General features: G+C 31.8%; 1 protein-coding gene across 1 annotated transcript; it reads left to right on the forward strand.

Moving 5' to 3' along the window:
- The first annotated feature begins 1,769 nt into the window (after positions 1 to 1,769).
- Positions 1,770 to 5,169, forward strand: LOC134688037 (amiloride-sensitive amine oxidase [copper-containing]-like). Its single transcript, XM_063548504.1, has one exon. It carries the CDS (start codon positions 1,770 to 1,772, stop codon positions 4,329 to 4,331), a length of 2,562 nt encoding a protein of 853 aa, XP_063404574.1. The 3' UTR covers positions 4,332 to 5,169.
- The last annotated feature ends 16,283 nt before the right edge of the window (positions 5,170 to 21,452 follow it).

A 21,452-nucleotide genomic window follows, 5' to 3' on the forward strand; every position in this document is an offset into this window, starting at 1 on the left:
TCAACCTCTTATATTTCAAGAGAAGAAGTAAAATTTTCACATTTAAAGACACAACACAAACTATCGGCTGGGAAAAGTCTTGAAAAAATACAAAATGACAAAAAATAACATCTAATATAATTTAACATATATCGAATTTAACACTACACTCCCATATTTCATACAATATGTGAGGGAAGTTAATTGCGATGGTACCTACAAACAAAATGAGAATATATTCGTATGGAATAAGCTTGTCTACAATGATACTGATAGTTTAATCTCCTATACCAAAGTTGAACAGACAATATAACATACAAATTATTTTGTGCATTGAAGTTAATTTTGTTTACAGATTTTTTGTGATGCGGTACGTGATCATGTAATAAATATATGTGTTGATCAGTCAACCTTCATACTTCATTGTACAAAAATGAACGATTACTGGAACAAGCAAAGATCAAATAATTTGTCAACATACTGAATGACATTTGACAAATACAGATATATGTAGTATTAAAGTGATACATCTTTGCTATTCTTAAGAGTTTGATTTGGTGATAAAGTAAACTTAAAGACAAGCACAATATTTTTCAGGAGTTTCACCCTTGTCTTTCTTTCTTTTTGCTATCGTTAAATTTTCGAGCAGGATGAAAGATACATATGGATATACTTAAATGAGTTCCTAAATATGAAACTACAAAGATAACTGGACTGTGAAATCTGTCTTAATTATATAAGGTAAGTCAGCCATTACTACAGGTCAATTAATGAAACACACTTTTTTGCTATCGCTGAACTCTGCTGTTTTTTCTGAAATTTATCTGTGTGGGTTTTTAAATCATCCATTATACATTATTTTTGTTTTACTTTTTGTTTCGTTTTTTTTTTTTTTTTTTTTTTTTTTCTTCTTTTAAGATAAAACCTTCCGTGATAATTCATTCGTGTCATGTTAGTTGTTATGGACTCTCCTGGTCTCACTTCGAATTGAGTTCATGCGATTCCGATTATTTTCATTCCTGTTATTGTTTTTCAATACCTGGGATTATGAGACATTATCATTGTAATCAAGAGGCATCAGTAGTTTGCCGATGTTCAAATCTTTAAAACACATTAAGCCAATAAAAGATCAAGTTAAAAAAATCAACAAACTTACAAAATCACAAGAACTCCAAAATTAACAAGAACGGGAGAGTCGACATACTTTACAGATCAATTGACTGTTCAAATATCTATACAGATCTGAGACCACGAAAACATCTCGCGAATCAGTTAAGATACATGCATTTCATTTAAATATGTCCATTCGTAATGGCGACCGTACAAATTATGAAGTTCCGATTTCCGTCGATTTTCTCAGGAACACATTCACTCCTGTTAATGAATTCGGTAAAGCGTGAATATACACGGGTGTGAGTAATGTATTAATTAAGATGTGTATACGCCAAACGATGGAAGAGAAGGTACATCACTGCTGAGAAATGCGAAACTGACAATTGGAAAGTTGAAAATATGGTTTGAAGTCCTTCCTCCTTATGTGTCTATATTGTGGAATAATAGATGAAACAGGTCTTTTAGTTTCAGTAGTATCCTTAATCTCAAGTTTATTATGATATATAAGATGCAAACACACTAAGATGTGGGTTATTCTGTGACAAAGGCCTGTTATTTGGTATAAAACCTGTATACAACATGCTGGTTTTTTTTTAATCTGTATTATTTAATTACCTACTATTACTTTTTAGTTCTATTATTTGTTTATTTTTAGAGCACCATTGACAAGAAGTACTATGGCAAACAACTATTCAAACCGTGCATACGAGTTCACCAACGAACCCAAAGAAAAGAAGACATCATCTTTAAAAATCCTTGTTTGTGGACAATTATTAGGCATTATAGTTTTTATAATCGGCTTTGCTGCAGGGCTTTGTATTGGAATATTTGTGTACAATGGCAACGAATCAAAATTAGCAAATACGGAAACCTGTCAAAACCAAAGAGGAACAGGAAGGTTGGAAATCAAACAATCAGAACAACCAGTTATTACAACAGCTACAAATGATAATCCATCATCAACAAATCGTGGTAAAGACACTTTAGGCGACAAAGGAGAGGTCAAAAACACGGACAGTGAACACACACCAACATCAGAAGATTCTGATGCACAAAAATGTAAAAGGTGTGCTTGGAGAAATCCGATCCTTCCATCATCTCAACCTAATTTATTTGCTCCTCTGAGTGCCGAAGAGATGACCCTCGTTCATAGAACTTTGGTTGACCTTAAAATAGTAGACGTTGATCATGATCAAGATCTAACCTTCAAATCTAATTTTATAGGAACAATTTTCTTACATCCACCTAATAAAAGAGAAGCTTTGCAGTATTTAGACGATGGCGGTAAATTCCCGGGCAGATATGCCACTGCTGTTGTCATTAGAGGTAATATTGACCAAAAGGATTATATGCAATATAAGATTGGCCCTTTGGGTCAATCATCCGATGTCAAAGTGACCCAGCTATTGAAAAACGGAGAGGTGCCGTATGAAAGTAGACCATATGATAATGTTGAAATAGGAGAGATAATATTTTCTATTCTAGCGGATTTAGATAAAATAGCGGCGTTACTGAAAGACAGTTTTGATATAAATAACGTGTACGAAGACGTTTCTATCATGCCAAACGGGCCATATAATGACGGGTCTGGGAGAGTGAGCAGGTTCACAATAGGATTAAGAGGTTTAGGAGATAAAGAGTTCGACTTCTTAAACATCCTACCATTTACTGGAAGGTTGTCCCATAGCGGTCAAAATACGTCTGATTGGTTTACATATGACTACTTTTATTTAAATCAAGGTCCATTTTCAAATATAACAGAGTTAATTGATGCATATAACAGTGGAACACTGAAGTACATAAAATATCCAGAAGGTTACAAAGAGTATATAATTCAAGAGACTCTTCCAATTAGAAGTGTTAATTCTCCTGCAAGACCGGACTCCCACTACCCGGGAACCAGTACATACGAACCCCATGGTCCTAGATATACAATAGCAGGCCATGCTGTCAATTGGATGGGTTGGTCGCTCACTGTTTCCACGGGTCAACATAGAGGTCCGTCAATATTTGATGTAAGATTTAAGGGAGAAAGAATAATTTACGAGAATTCTTTGAACGAGATAGCACTTGTTTATTCTGCCGATGGGTCGGGACAAGATAACATGGTATACCTTGATTCTGTGTATGGGTTAGGTGAGGCAAAGCGGGCCATTCCGCGAGTTGACTGTCCATTTTACGCGTCCTACTTGAACAGCTCTGGTTGGAATCCCAGAGGACTTAAAGCTTCCATTTTACCGACATTTTGTATTTTCGAGGTTAATGCTCAAGATCCCTTATGGCGACACAAAGGGCAAGATGTTGAAGCAGGACTAAACAACAACTTTTTAGTGGCAAGGTATCCAACTCAGGTTGGCAACTATGACTACATTATTGATTTTCAATTTTATCTCGATGGAAGAGTTAAGACAACTGCTTCTGCGACTGGATTTATTCAGGGGTCTTTTTGGAATCCATCTTCAAATGTTCAGACACCGTTCGGATACAAAGTTGCCAATTCTCTTATTGGTCCAATACATGATCATACATTCGGATTTAAAGTCGATATGGATGTCGCTGGCAGGGACAATGACTTTCAGCTAATTCATTGGAAATACGGAGACGTCAACCGCGCATTGAAAAACAACAAAACCGACCCTTCGAATTATTTCTTTTACAATCATACTAGATATATAGAATGGGATTTAGTAGAGAAAGAGACTGGACTTAAGGTTGACACGGAAAACCAAAAATATTGGACCATAATTAATAGAAACAAGAAAAATAAAAACGGTGTTAACCGCGGTTATAGAATTATCCCTATGTCAACAAGTTCACAAAATCTTCCTGACGATTACCCAAGAATGCAGGAACTTTCATTTACAAAATATCATTGTGCAATAACTAAACACAAAGACGATGAACAATACTTAAAACCTCTGTACTTTCCAGTGGATAAACAACTTTTTAATGATACATCTCCTTCACAGTTATATTTAGAAGATATGTTAGATGGCGAGTCTATCGCAAATGAAGATATAGTGACTTGGTTATCAGTTGGCTTTCTACATATTCCTACATCTGAAGATGTTCCCATGACAATTAAAGTAGAATCAGGATTTACACTTAAACCATTTAATTTCTTTGACAGGACAGCGGTATTCGATATTCCAGCTTTAGCCGTGTTCAATAATACTATGTATGATAATGCCCCTGTACCTGACATGTGTGTTTCTGAACCGTACCCTAATCAACATTAAGTCTGTAGTGTGTGTAATATCAAATATCAAATGAACTCCAAGTCAAAACTATGATACAGATTGCACCTATCATGATGAAACGCATCTAAATCATTGCAATCTTTGAACTAGTCGAAGAATTATTCCAACTGTTTGAATCTTTGAAAAAGTCGAAGAGTTATTCCAACTGTTTGAATCTTTGAACTAGTCGCAGAATTATTCCAACTGTTTAAATCTTTGAACTAGTCGCAGAGTTATTCCAACTGTTTAAATCTTTGAACTAGTCGCAGAGGTATTCCAACTGTTCGAATCTTTGAATCAACTGTTATGATTAAATGTAGTTGAGTAAAAGGAATGTATATTTTCTGTTCAGTTACCTTTGGAATGAATATTGAGTTATATTTATAAATCTTTACCTCAATCTAAAGGTACTATGTAGAAAAGAGCAATTTTACTAAAATGCATCCCTGTCTATTCGTTAAAACAACTATTTAGTAAAGTATACTGGAGTCTGATTAAGAAACTGTACTTTATCACCCAAAGAGCACTCCTTGCAAACATTTGAACTGAAATGTTTTTGATAAAATTTCACACGCATATATTTTATTGGCTTTTAAAGGTGCGGATTTATTTATCAGTTGTTTTACTTTAGCTCAAAAAGGTAAACTTATAATTTTGAAGAAAAAAATAACGTTTAAATGGTCAAAGGTACTGTGAAACGTGAAAAAGAGATGGATTAGGCAAATTGTAACAATGATAGATTAAAATGAATGTGTGGTTATTGATGTAATAGTATATGAACAGATCATTTTATCATTATTATGTATGTTGTTAAGGTTCATTAAATGTAAATGTCTTATTTAAATGTTACGGGTTATCAATTTAGTAACAAGTTATTGAAGTGCTTTTTCAAGTTTCATCTTGGATTAACCTTGTAGTTCTTCTAAATTCATTCAGTTGCTTGTTTAAAGAAATAAGCAACTAAGATGCCACAAAGAGTAGTCATTAAAGACAAGTCGAGGATCAGAACTGGGTGACAAGTCGATAGAATATTTACGTTTTGTTTCAAATTGAAAGAAGTGTAGGGTAAATGTTTTTCGATTGGACAACACTAGATTTTATCATGTTTCAAATAAAAAAAAAGGACTGTTCATATTTATTAAACATTGAAAAAAGAACTAGAATTCGTCTGTCCGAAGTTCCGAAAAATGGACAGTTTTGCTGTTCATAGGTAACAAAGGAATTTAAGATCCTAGATTGTGTTGATTTCTACATATAGAAAGATGTGGTATGAGTGTCAATGAGACGACTCTTAATCCGAGTAACAATTAGAAAAGTAAACCATTATAGGTCAAGTTAAGGCCTTCACCACGGAGCTTTGGCTTATACTGAACAGCAAGCTATAAAGAGCTCCAAAGATTTCTAGTGTAGAACCATTCAAACGGGAAACCCAACTGTCTAATCTATATAAAAACGAAAAACAAAACGAGAAACATTAAAGTCTTATGAGCCACATAAACTGACGACAACCACTGAACATCAGACTCCTGACTTAGAACAGGTGCAAACAATTGCAGTGTAAAAGGAATATTTGATCTTAAAGGCGTTTTAGATATTTATAAAATAGAATAAAGTTTTGTACTAGTATTACAAGTAATTACGTGGGCAGAAAAATACGTTTACAGATACAATGTATGAGCAGTAAATGAATTGATCAAACGAAATAATTGTGTATCATATCAATCAATTCAGGTGTGAAAACTAACTGTCAGTATAGTTTGAACAATAGATTTGATGTAATTAGAAAACCAACAAAACAATTTAAAAGTTTAAAAATGTTTATATGTCCGATACTAAAGATTAAAATAAAATGACATGTTGAAACCAACAACACCTCCATTTCCAAGTGAAAAAATAAAATTTAACTGAATTTTATTCGAAGGTATATTTTAGACAATAATAGAGCAAAAGAGTCTGTGTTTGGTCTTTGAATTGGTGGAAATGCAAGGTACATAAAACAAAAGAAGCTGGTTGGTCGAATTGGGTTGGGGTTATCCCTATTCTCGCTCAATTTTCAGTTCATGCATGGGATTAAGTCTTTGTTTATTACCTTGATTTATATTTTTTTTTTAATATTTTTATGATATTTGAAAAGCTATAAAGTACTGTGATAGTGTGAGGTCAAATATGATTAACAAGGGTGTATATTCATCTATAGTGGATATGGTAGACCTTACATGAGGGTGCTTGGAAACCGTGCTTTCTTCAGGTAGAATATATATCCTTTTTGTCCATGTATAAGGCTTTGAAAGGTGCATACACAATGATACATTGGTTCATTTTAGTTCTGTAATGTACCAAAAGGAAAGTAATTATATTTATCACATGTTTTGTACTGATATGTACGTTTTTGCATGGCCAATAATAGCCGGAAGTCAAGGTTGGTTATCAGCCCTCGGGGCCGATATCGATAACAGCCCTCGAAATCCATATCAAGCCCCCGAGTTTTACTTCCGGTGACCTGTCAATCAAAGGCTACTTGTAAACAAGTTAAACACAATGAAAAGAAATTTAGAAAGTTACAAATGTGCTGTAGAAGAATTTGTAATGTAACACTTTAAAGTCGTTTAATATTTGCAATTCTTAGAATTAATATATTTATTGTTAATTTATTTCTGAAACTTTCACAAAACGTTGTTAACCAACTGTGATACGAACTTTTTTAACTCAACGGCACAGTGATACATTTATTTATTGTTTTCGTTAAATATCTTTTTGATTTTTGATGAAATATCAAACATAATTTGGTGTAAGCTATTTGTTTTCTCCTACTTGAAAATATGTGATAAATAGATTATAACATGTCATTTTTCATATGGCCCATGGTATCAGCCCACGACCCATATCAAGCCCTCGGGCTAAAGCCCTCTGGCTTGATATGGGAATCTTGGGCTGATACCAGGGCCATATGGAAAATGCCATGTAATAATCTATAAGTATATTCTATTATGTTTCTGGTGTATTTATTTATAATCCTGGTATCTTTGATAATAAAATTAACGGTACCAATTTTCTTGCACCAGATGCGCATTTCGACAATACATGTTTCTTACTATTTACAACTAAGGTATTTATGATGTTTCGTAAAGTAACCTCTTGAAGTCTATGAGTGGTAGTAATTTTATATTTTATTTACAACATATATGCTTATAAAAACAACATCATCTGCTGTTGGTGTTATAACCATATACATTGTGACCACTTGGAAACTTAGAAAATAGTGATTTTACAATGTTTATGTAGGTAAATATATAAGGTAAAACATTATAAACCAAACCAGAAACACAAAGCAATCCATAAAGTCTAAATTTCTTGGCTTGGACCAGACGCATTAGTTATGCAGTGTGAAGTTTGAACAATTGAAAATTAAATACATTCTTATATGATAAGCATTTAATGTTTCCAATGGGAATGTATTGTGCATCCTTACTTGTCGACCTGTTTTGGTAATCAAATGGAGCAGATTTCGTATCAATCATTCCTAGAAAACAAGAAAACAAAGCGGCTTGTACAAGTTTTTTTTATATTACTTTTGGATATATTGAGGATGTCCAGTCCCTCAATTACCTACATCTTATTGAAGCTTGTATCTCATATATCACAGTAAACATGAGTTTATTGATGCTACTTAATGAATAAAGGCAACAGTAGTATACCGTTGTTCAAAAGTCATAATGTGATTGAGAGAAAAAAATCCGGGTTATAAACTAAAACTGAGGGAAACACATCAACTGTACAAGGAAACAACGAAACAACAGAACACTGAAGGGTAACAAAAAACAAACGACAAACGACAATGCAACTTACTTTGAAAGGAACTAATGGCTTTGTCATTTTGGTTTCTTGTGGACAGCTGTCTCATTGGCAATCATACCACATCTTCTTTTTTTTATATTAGATAACAACTGCCATATTACTTGGTACGGGACATTTTAATAAATCAGAGGTCTTTCTCATATCTTGATATTTTCTTCAATATCGACTTCTTACTAGAATTAATGATTCCCTTAATGAGTTTCTTTTCAGTTGTCAGCTTTCCATTTCACAGCAGTAACATACCGTAAACTAAATACTTGGTCAAATTAAAACGAGTAAGTAGATCTTGCTCCACACGACACCAAATTACAAAAAGTCGATGTTATCACAATCAAGGACAAGAGGACGAGACTCTAGGTACCACAATTTGTAACATGGACCATGGTATAACAATAAACGGTCAAAACCAGTTTAAACAGACTGAAAACTAGTCATAACAGTACGTATGACTGACAAAAACATCCATTATGTTACAGATTTGTAAAAATCGGTCGCGTTTTTCTTCACATATGTTTTACCTTTTCTGTTCAAATTAGTCATTTTAATACATCTTATAAAGGATCGTTAGTCATTTTGTAGGTTTTCAGTTCAGTTAGTTTAAACCCATTAATTACCATAACAGTTGATAACTGCAAGACCGATGCATAGGATACAAACTAAATAATTTGTAATTGCTCTTCTCCGTAGTATACTTAATACATAGAATACAAGAATACATATCAAAGTATATGTAATAATAAATTGATTAGAAAAAAATTACATTATTGTAAAAGTAAAATCACAAAAATACCTAACTCCGAGGAAAATTCAAAACAGATAGTCCCTCATCAAATGCCAAAATCATAAGCTAAACACAGTTAACGATGGATATTTACTCTCATATTTCTGACATGGTATAAAGGCATTTTCTAATGTAAAAACGTATTAGGTAAAATATCATGAAAGTAAATAGCTCTATAAGTAATGTCATATTGCATTATGATGAATGCAGTTGCCATTAATGCACACCATAAAATGTATTATAATATTTTTAATTAAATACTGGTTTAAACATAGATATAGGAAGATGTGGTGTGAGTGCCAATGAGACAACTCTCCATCCAAGTAACAATTTAAAAAGTAAACCATTATAGGTTAAAGTACGGCCTTCAACACGGAGCCTTGGCTCACACCGAACAACAAGCTATAAAGGGCCCCAGAATTACTAGTGTAAAACCATTCAAACGGGTAAACCAACGGTATAATCTATATAAACAAAACGAGAAACGAGAAACACGTATATATTACATAAACAAACAACAACTACTGCACATCAGATTCCTGACTTAGGACAGGTGCAAGCATTTGCAGCGGGATTAAACGTTTTAATGGATCCAAGCCTTCTCCCTTTTTCTAAAACAATAGCATAACATCACAACATAGAAAAACACACGATAAAATATCAATTGGCAGACTTAACTCAATCAAAAAAATGATTAAAATGTCTGAACCACAAACTGCATTTTGTTCGGCTCATTAAAAAACAATTTGTTTTATTACTTGTGCATTTTCAGCTCATTAGAAAAAATAATGTCTGATTACTTCATTTTTGTAAATCATCATATAAAACAGTTCATAAAAAAAATAATCATATAAAATAGTTCATTTTTAACCATGACAATTTATTTTTGATCTTTGAGTTTGACTGTCTCCCGGTATCTTTCGCCCCTCTTTCACTAAAGTGCAATTTGTGATTTTCTATACAATGTGTATTTTTATGTTGTTTGCCTCACAAGAGCAATGCAGAGGGAAAGATAGAAAAGAACAAAAACTTTTGCAAACCCGGTAGTTTAATATGTTTAGTATGCGCATGTGTGAAATAAAATGTCGACTATTTTTTCGCTCCTCAAATTTTGAATTTCAAAATGGATTATCATGTGTTTATATGTGGTTTTGACAAAAACATTTAATTCATTCTGGTGGAAAATAAATAGACAGTCTTTATGAATCCAAAGAAAAGTGATAAACAAAAAAGGAAAAGGAATAAATCAAACGGACAGAACACAAGTGGTGAGAAACCAAATAAAAGGAAATCGAATAGTACTCACACTGATAGTAATAGTGTAACCAAAAGTGTAAACAAAAGTAAGAATCTTAAATCTACTGACAATCCAATTAAACCTGTGTCAAACATGTCGATACAAAGTACTCCTGTTCACGAATCTCCAATGGTCGAACATAATAGAAATTATCAGCAATTCCATAACATTCAGAATCCAAACTTCTTGCAAACCTCGCCAACACCATCAACCCTAGGGTTTTTTCCTGGTACCCCTCAAAATACTTACATGCAGCCAATGATGCACTCGAATATGAACCCAGCTTTCATAGATAACGGAGGGGAAATTGATCTTTTAACCCAAAAAGTAGACATGATATGTGAGAAAATATCAAACATTGACAAACTTACCGAAAAACTTAACAAATTTGATAAAACGGTAAACAGTATGGTTAAAGGTATCGAGAGTATCAATAAACGAGTCGACGAGGTTGAAAAAGGTTTGAACTTTATCAATGCAGAATTCGAAAATAACAAAAAGGATGACCGAGAAGTAAAAAAAAAACCTGACAGAGATCCGCTCTGAAAACGAATAAGCAACCAAAACTATTGATAAACTACGAACAGATTTCGAAGATCTCAACGAAAGACAACTAGATCTCCAAACTAGGTCGATGAGGGAGAATTTGATTTTTACGGGTATCCCAATGTATGACGAGTCTGAACAGTCGGAGGAAACAGAGAAAATTATCGAAAATTTAAAAATGGAATCATTACCGAAATTTCATCGAGCTCATCGTTTCGGTAAAAAATTCACCGAAAAAAATCCTGACGGTTCTATTAAATTTGTTACTAAACCAATAGTATGTAGATTTGTAAATTTCAAGCAACGAGAACTCGTACGGAAAGCAGCTAGAGAATTAAAAGACACAAAATACGGCATAAACGAACAGTTTCCGAAGGAGATAAACGACCGTAGGAAGGCACTATGGCACCACTTTCAAGAGGCACGTCGTCAAAGGAAAAAAGCTTTCTTCAAGAGGGACCGCTTATTTATTGAAGGGAACGAATTTACACCAAAAGACACCAATAAAGAAATGGACACTAACGATAGACAGACACGTTCACGCCACCAATACAACGAACAAGGAGCTCGACCGAGAGAATTCAACCAGTCGAAATTTTCACAACCCCGTAGAGGACCCCGAAAAGGACAGAACTAGGAATACCGTGGAGGATTGAAAAGTGCCGTTAGAAATGACCAGTGTAAACAAACTAGCGACCTACACTCTTGTTCATTGCCTGTAAATAAAGATATTGATGTTCACAACAAAACTATTGAAATCCTTTCATTAAATGTATGTGGTATAAAAACAAAACTTTTGTATCCTGAATTTAAGTCATTATTAGATAACCATGATATTGTATGTTTAACAGAAACAAAACTAGATGATGTAGACGAAATAGATTGTGATAATTTTATTTTTCATTATAAAAACAGAAAGAAGCTAGCAAATCACAAATCTGGTGGTATTGCTTTGGGTTTTAAAAAATACTTAGACAAGTATATTAAATATATTCAGTCAGACTGCCAATTTGTACTTTGGTTTAGTATAGACAAAATTTTTTTAGATTTACCAAAAGATGCTATTTTTGGAATTATATATATCCCACCGATAAATACTTCATATACATCAGAAGATGCATTTACTGAAATTGAATTTGAATTACAAAATTTTTGTAGTAAAACAAACTATATTACTATGCTTGGTGATTTTAATAGCCGCACGGTAAATTTGTCTGATTTTTATAACATTGATAAAGATAGTTCTTTTGAAAATAATTACACAGATTATAATGAATTAAGTGATGTTGATGTTTTAGATGAACTTGGTATACCAAGACTGAGAAATAGTATAGATACTGTAGTAAATGGGTATGGAAGAAAATTTATTGATTTTTGTAAAAATAACAGAATGTTTATTCTTAACGGTAGACTGGAAGAAAACAAAACAGGTAGTCCAACTAGTAGAAATTCTAGCTTTATTGACTATGCGTTGAGTTCTACTCATTTTTTATACAACATTTGTAAACTTGAAGTGTTAAATTTTTGTAAACTATTTTCAGATGTACACTCTCCTTTGTCTCTTCAATTGTATACAAATAATGAAATACAAAACAAATTGTTAACAGAAACACTTTGTTGTGGTGACGAAAGAGTAAATAAATGGAAAAATGAAAAATGTAATGAGTATAAGAACAATATAGATAGAAATAAGGTTGATGATATATGTAATAGATTGTCTGAATATGTAAATGATGTAAAAAGTTACTAAATATGATATGAATAACATTGTTACTGATATTTGTGATACTTTAACCGAATCTGCCAAGGCAACATTCGGAACTTCGACATTTAATAAAACTATGTTTAAGTGCTCAAAGAACCAGTTTAGTAAAGACTGGTACAATAAAGATTGTAAAAAAGCGCAACGAGAATTTAGAAAATCTCAGATGTTATACAAACATTATGGGTCGAACATTTTTAAAGAACGACTTAGACAAAGTGAATTGCATTATAAAAAAGTTATGGATGTTAATATCAAGAATCATAATACTGAAATGAGTAAAAAGATGAAGGGATTGAAAACAAAAAATCCAAAAGAATTTTGGAAATTGTACATGTTCAATAGAGGTAGAAAAAGAGAGAAAAGCAATATTTCACTGAAAAATTTATTTGATTTTTTCAAGGACTTAAACAAAAATAAGTTCGAAAATGAGTTTTTGATAGAAAACGATGTAAATTCTGATACAGTTAATGAAAATTTGAATTGTCCAATAACCCGGGAGGAAATTTGAAAGCTGTAAAAAAAGCTAAAAATAATAAATCACCGGGTGAAGACCAAGTAATTAATGAATATATTGCTTCTTCTCTTGATTGTATGGTTGATATTTATGTATATTTATTTAATATTGTATTTGATACGGGAATCTTGCCTGAGGCTTGTCTTATTGGAAATGTAATACCTATTTTCAAAAACAAGGGGAGTAAATTAGACGCCAAAAATTATAGACCGATTACACTTTTGTCTTGTCTTGGGAAAGTTTTCACGTCAATTCTTAACGACAGACTTGGGGATTTTATTGAAAATTATAACATCTTAAACGAAAACCAAGCAGGTTTCCGGCAAGGTTATTCCACAACAGATCATGTTTTTTCATTACATGCTTTATTTGAATTATTGCGTGTGAAAAAGAAGAAATTATTTTGTGTATTTGTCGACTTCGAAAAAGCTTTTGATTTTATCCATCAAAACTCATTATTTTTTAAACTGATATTAAACCATGTGAACGGAAAATTTCTAAGAATTATTAAAAATATGTATGATGATGTCAAATCTAAAATTGTTCATAATTCAGAAGTTTCTGATATTTTTGCTTGTGAAACAGGAGTTAGACAAGGGGAAAACCTTTCTCCTTTGCTTTTCTCCCTGTATCTAAATGATTTACAAGAATTTTTAGATAACTCTAATATTGAAGGAATTCAGTCTGTAACAAAAGATATTGAAAATGAACTTTTTGTATATTTTAATTTTTTTCTGTTATTGTATGCTGATGATACAATACTACTTTCTGAATCTAGCCATGATTTACAATGTATATTGGACAAATTTTCAGAGTATTGCAAACAATGGAAATTGAAAATTAATATAGATAAAACGGAAAGTATGATATTCTCAAAAGGTAGAATACCTAGAAACTTATTATTTAATATAGATGGAAATGAAATTGAGATAGTCAGTAGTTATAAATATCTTGGTATTGTATTTTCTAGAAGTGGCTCATTTCTTTCCACCAGAAAATATCTTCGTGACCAGGCGATTAAAGCAATGTATGCTGTGATAAAAAAAAATCCAGATTAAATAACTTGTCGATCGAGTGCCAACTCGATATGTTTGAAAAGGCTATTGTTCCTATACTAACTTATGGGTGTGAGATATGGGGATTCGAAAATTTAGACATTCTTGAGAGAGTTCATTTGCGTTTTTGCAAACATATATTGAGGTTAAAAAATTCGACCCCCAATTTTATGGTCTATGGGGAATTGGGAAGTTGTCCCATTTCTGTTACCGTCAAGTCACGTATGATTAATTTCTGGTGTCGTTTACAAGAAGGAAAAGAGAGCAAAATATCATGTTTATTATATAAGCTGTTATATGTAAATTTTAATAACTATGGTTATGATAGTAAATGGATATTATATATAAAGAAAATTTTTGATGACTGTGGAATGTCAAATATTTGGCAAAGTCACAACTTATTTGAGAAACGTTGGGTTGTATTGAGTGTTCAGCAAAGATTAAGAGATCAGTTCATTCAAGAATGGTCAACAGAAATGAACACTTCGCCCAAGGGGCTGTGTTATAGATTGTACAAAAAATGTTTTTAAATTTGAACACTATTTATCAGTTCTACCATTTAATTTATTAATAACCTTATGTAAATTTAGATGTGGGAATAACCGTTTGCCCATTGAGACGGGAAGGTGGCGCAACATACCAAGATCTGAAAGATTGTGTTACCTTTGTGGCTCAGCTGACATTGGTGATGAATACCAATATATCATGTCTTGTAATTATTTTAAAGATGAAAGATGCAAATACTTACCTCCTTATTGTATCAAAAATATAAATGTTATCAAATTCAAACAAGTATGTTCAACCCAAAATATTGTTGAACTTGAGAAACTTTGTAGATTTATTAAATCTATTTCTGTGAAAGTCTATCCTCCTGGTTAATACAACTATATGTTTATTTATCATTTGTGTAAATATTTATCATATTAATTTTGTATTTCACACATGCTATATCTTATATATGTTATATATATTATTGTAATATCTTCTCTGTAACTATGTATTTGGTTTATGAGAATAAAGATCATTCATTCATTCAATAGATAGTAGGCTATGTCAAATTCAAATTGTTCCGAAGCTTGATGGTATCATGGGGTACAATCAAAATCACGTGATGGATATACACACACCGGAAGTAACAGTCGAGCAGACCGCTTGAAAGGTAAGTAGTCGTATTTACTTGTTTATATCAATAAAATTTAATAAATAAGGTAGTGCACCGAATGTCAGATACTATCTAGTTTTGAAATACACAATTATCCTTGCTGGAAAGCGTGCAGTTAATGCTAATACTTCGACACAGTTATCCGTCAAAAATTTGGAACTGTGTCGAAGTGTTTGCAATAACTGCACGCTTTCTAGCAAAAACAATTGTGTATTTTAAAACTACATACTATCCGACATTCGATGTGCCAACTTATTAATCAAAATTTAATTGATATAAACAAGAAAATGCAACTACTAACCTTTCAAGCGGCGAGTTCGACTGTAACTTCCGGTGTGTGTATATCCATCACGTGATTTTGATTGTACCCCTTGTATATGTAATTATTGTCGTTAATGATTGGCTTAATTATGGAAACGCTATATACAAATTATTCCAAAGTTAAATGGTATAGTAAGGAATAATGTGTGTCGTTAATGTAAGGCTAAACTATGTATTCGCCATGTCCAATACATAATTGTCAAAGGTACCAGGATTATAATTCAGTACACCAGACGCGTGTTTCGTCTACATAAGACTCATCAGTGACACTCATGTCAAAATATTTATTAAGCCAAACAAGTACAAGTTGAAGAGCATTGAGGATCCAAAATTCCAAAAGTTGTTCCAAATACAGCCTGGGATAAGAAAATCCTTAGTTTTTTTGAAAAAATTCAAAGTTTTGTAAACAGGAAATTTATAAAAATTATCACATTATTGATATTCATGTCAACACCGAAATGTTGACTATTGGGCTGGTCATACCCTCGTGGACGAAACGTTCACCAGCAGTGGCATCGACCAAGTGCTGTAAATAATTATTAAAGGTACCAGGATTCTAATTTGGTACGCCAGACGCGCGTTTCGTCTACATAAAACTCATCAGTGACGCTCATATCAAAATATTTATCAAGTCAAACAATTACAAAGTTGAAGAGCAAGTTATCCAGAGTTAAATGGTATAGTTATGAATAATGTTTGTCTTTAATAATTTGCTGAATTATGTACACGCTATATACAAGTTATTCCCAGAGTTAGATGGTATAGTTATAGGAATAATGATTGTCGTTAATGATTGGCTTAATTATGAATACGCTATATACAAGTTATTCCCAGAGTTAGATGAAATTATAAATACGCTATATACAAGTTATCCCCAGAGTTAGGAATAATGATTGTCGTTAATGATTGGCTTAATTATGAATACGCTATATACAAGTTATTCCCAGAGTTAGATGAAATTATGAATACGCTATATACAAGTTATCCCCAGAGTTAGATGGTATAGTTATAGGAATAATGATTGTCGATAATGATTGGCTTAATTATGAATACGCTATATACAAGTTATCCCCAGAGTTAGATGGTATAGTTATAGGAATAATGATTGTCGTTAATGATGGGCTTAATTATGTATACGCTATAAACAAGTAATTCCCAGTGTTAGATGGTATAGTTAGGAATAATTATTGTCGATAATGATTGGCTTAATTATGAATACGCTATATACAAGTTATTCCCAGAGTTATATGGTATAGTTATAGGAATAATGATTGTCGATAATGATTGGCTTAATTATGAATACGCTATATACAAGTTATTCCCAGAGTTATATGGTATAGTTATAGGAATAATGATTGTCGTTAATGATTGGCTTAATTATGAATACGCTATATACAAGTTATTCCCAGAGTAAGATGAAATTATGAATACGCTATATACAAGTTATCCCCAGAGTTAGATGGTATAGTTATAGGAATAATGATTGTCGTTAATGATTGGCTTAATTATGAATACGCTATATACAAGTTATTCCCAGAGTTAGATGAAATTATGAATACGCTATATACAAGTTATCCCCAGAGTTAGATGGTATAGTTATAGGAATAATGATTGTCGTTAATGATTGGCTTAATTATGAATACGCTATATACAAGTTATTCCCAGAGTTAGATGAAATTATGAATACGCTATATACAAGTTATCCCCAGAGTTAGATGGTATAGTTATAGGAATAATGATTGTCGTTAATGATTGGCTTAATTATGAATACGCTATATACAAGTTATTCCCAGAGTTAGGAATAATGATTGTCGTTAATAATTAGCTGAACTATGTATACGCTATTTACAAGTTCTCCAGAGTTAGATGGTATAGTTAGGAATAATGCTTGTCGTTAATTATTTGCTGAAATATAATAAGCTATGTATATACAAGTTATTTCAGAGTTAGATAGTATAGTTATGAATAATGATTGGCTTAATTATGGATACGCTGTAAACAAGTTATTTCATAGTTGTTCTTTATGTTTAAGTATTTCTTTGATGATAAAAGAAACGTATTACAAATAAAGGTATTATCCCTAACCAAGATTACAAGATTCTTTATTTCTTAAACACCATAAAGATACAATGGTACAAAGAAGTTCATCAAAAGTCATATAACATAACACAAACACACATGACAAGATAAGATTAAAATATAATTTTTTTTATAATAAACAGTATAGTAAAGAAGAGTGGTGATTAACCAGGAAGACTCACTTGAAAAGTTACAACCCTGATAAATTTGCACAGCTTTTTCAACTTATTTTTTATTTTAAACTGAATAGTTTTCAAATTTTAGTATGTTACATCTGTGCAAGAAAAAAGTATCCAAATATTGTGCTCGAAAATTTGCCAAAGAACTACACTGCAAAGTGTAATGAAATTCATTACCATTCTCGTTACAATGACATAAGTTACAATATCTAAGGTTTCGCTCAATCTTATTCCATCTACCATGGTTAACTTATGGTTATCCGTACGAAATCTACAATATGTTATTCTATCTTTATCATTCAAAATATTCAGATATTCCTCAAATTAAAAATTTTGTTTATACAATTTGTAGGCCAAACCTTTTGGCGAACAGTCAATATCAGCTCTCCATTTCTGTTGAAATTGATCAAATAACTTTTGTTTTAAACTAATACCCAACCACTTACAATTAAAATTTCCTTGTGACAACCATATATTGCTGTATCCACATTTATCTAATATGTATTTCAACCAATCTGACCTAAATTGGTTGTCCGAATTTTTCAAGAACATGTATTTGTATAGTATTTTAGCAATCCTTTTATCATCCCCATTAACCATTTTTGACCAAAAATTAACCATACGCAGCTGTATATCTAAATATTTGGGATAAATACCAAGTTCACCATAAATCATAAAATTGGGTGTCGACTTCTTTAAGGTTTAATAATAGTTTACAAAATTTTAGGTGCACTTTTTCTATAATATCAGTATTACTGAAACCCCAAATCTCACACCCATACAGGAGAATTGGCTTCACAATTTTATCAAAAAGATCATATTGTGATTTCACTGACAAGTTGTGCAACCTCCACTTTTTCAATACTTCATACATTGCTTTATTTGCTTTTAATATTTTTGGGTAATCTACCACCAGAAAAAATTATAATCTTAGTTTTACTTGTGTTTACTTTTAATTTCCAGGTACTGCAGTATTCAAAGAATATATCTAATTGCAACTGTAGATCGGATGCGTTATCCGGAAATAACACTGTATCATCTGCGTATAATAAGATCTAATAACACAAACAGTTTTAAGTAGATATCAAACTCATTCTCTATTTCATCAGTGATACAATTTAAACCACATACATTTTTTTCTTCAATAAACTGTTGAAGGTCGTTCAAATACAATGAAAATAAAAAAAGGAGACATATTTTGACCCTGTCTTACACCGATATTGCAGAGTTTGATTGCATAGTTAGGAATAATGTGTGGCGTTAATGATTGACTGAATTATGTTTATACACTAGATCCGTTGATGTTTTGCTGAATTATGTAAAAGGCTATATATGTACCTAGCTACTTCCAAATTTTCAAAAGGACGTGTTTGTCTCGAGAAGAACATATGAAGAAGACAACGAGGAGATAGATTATTCCTTGTACGTGCTTTTTTTTTTTGGCAAAAAAAAATAATGTTTAAAATAATCATTTGTATCATATATTAACTTCACCGATATTGATCGTGTATTCGTCATGATGAATTTCCTCAATATGTGTAAATTTGACACTAGTTATAAAAAGAGTTCAAACGACAATTGGAAAAAAAACAGTTTCGAGATATATTTTGATACATTGTAATTGCGATCATGTTGGTTTATTAGTTGCACTTTTAAAAACCTTTTCTGTATAAATTATATGTAAAAGCCGTACAATATTTTGCTTGTATTAATCATCCATATGTCAAACATATTTGATAAAAGAAAAAAGAAAAAAAGAGGATATATACAGCAAAACAGTTGTTGAATTATCATTGTGGTATTTTCTTATTTCTGCATTTTAAAGAAACTTTAATTTTGATGATATCGATACGTAGTAGGCAGCAGAAGCAGAAGTGAAACTGTATATATATAGAAAACCAAGGACGTCATTTTACAACAATATTATGACAATATGATTGGAAAAAGCAAAACAGAAAACTAATATCATACTATAACTTAATAGACAGGATCAGAGCCTATCACAGCATGTTTTTTTATAACTATTATATAATTTAAATCCTATATATGTCTCTTGTCTAACGGTACAAAATTCGGTGTAAAGGTTTATATGTCTGTGGTCTAATGTATAATATTCAGTATAACGGACCACAAGTGACATATATATACACATATGTATATATGGCACAGTCCGTCTGGTCTAATGTATTAAATTCAGTGTAAATGGACCAAGGTTTTGTATGCTATACATTAGACCAGAGACATATTAAAGGGGGGGGGCATATATAGATAAGATACGATAAGAATTGTATTAATCTAATCAAGAACCAATAAAGGACATCATTTTACAACAATATTATGACAATATGATTGGAAAAGCAAAACAGAAAACTAATACCATATATACTATAACATTATGGACAGGATCAGAGCCTAAAACAACATGTGTCTTATATAACTATTATATTAAATCCTGTATACATGTCTCTGTTCTAACGGTATAAAATTCTGTGTAAATGAAGTATATATATGTCTCTGGTCTAATGTATAATATTCAGTGTAAACGGACCACAAGTGACATATCTATACATGTCAGTCTGGTCTATGTATAAAATTCAGTGTAAATGGACCAAGGTTTTGTATGCTATACATTAGACCAGTGAAATATTAAAAGGGGGGGGGGTCATATATAGATAAGATACGATAAGAATTGTATTAAGTCTAATCAAGAACCAATAAAGGACATCATTTTACAACAATATTATGACAATATGATTGGAAAAGCAAAACAGAAAACTAATACCATACTATAACATTATGGACAGGATCAGAGCCTAATACAACATGTGTGTGTTATATAACTATTATATTAAATCCTGTATATATGTCTATGTTCTAACGGTATAAAATTCTATGTAAATGAAGTATATAATTATATGTCTCTGGTCTAATGTATAATATTCGGTGTAAACAGACCACAAGTGACATATCTATACATGTCAAGCTGGTCTAATGTATAAAATTCAGTGTAAATGGACCAAAGATTTGTATCCTATGCGTATCCTTGAAACATGGACTTCTAACACATATCATTATCACTATTCTGCAACCAAGGTATGTAATGATTCATACCATCTCGGACTCATTCAGGAACACACATGTTAGATATAGTGTTCCCAGGACTATTATACTAAGGCCCTAATTACTAGTATACAAACTATACTACGTTCCAGATACCATCCATCTGTCCATGATCCGCAAAACAAATTGTTGTAATCTTAAATTATAAAAATTACACTTCATGGATTGATTGATTGATTGTTGGTTGCTTACATGTCTTACATTGTTCTAATTATTTTCTATAAAATGCTATGCAAGTTGACTAATTTTTCTTATATATGGTTATAACAGACACATAAAATATATTTACAATTATCTATAAAATTTAAATGAAAATTTTGCTTCGCAGTAATTCAGCTTACAGGTCATAGTATAATTATTTAGAGTATTATTCGTTTTGTATGGGATTCTGTAATTTGTATCAACACAACGACTGGTTTGTTTTACTGTTTTCCCTATCTTATATCC

This window comes from Mytilus trossulus, chromosome 10 (assembly GCF_036588685.1).
Source record: "Mytilus trossulus isolate FHL-02 chromosome 10, PNRI_Mtr1.1.1.hap1, whole genome shotgun sequence".
Lineage (NCBI taxonomy): Eukaryota > Metazoa > Mollusca > Bivalvia > Mytilida > Mytilidae > Mytilus > Mytilus trossulus.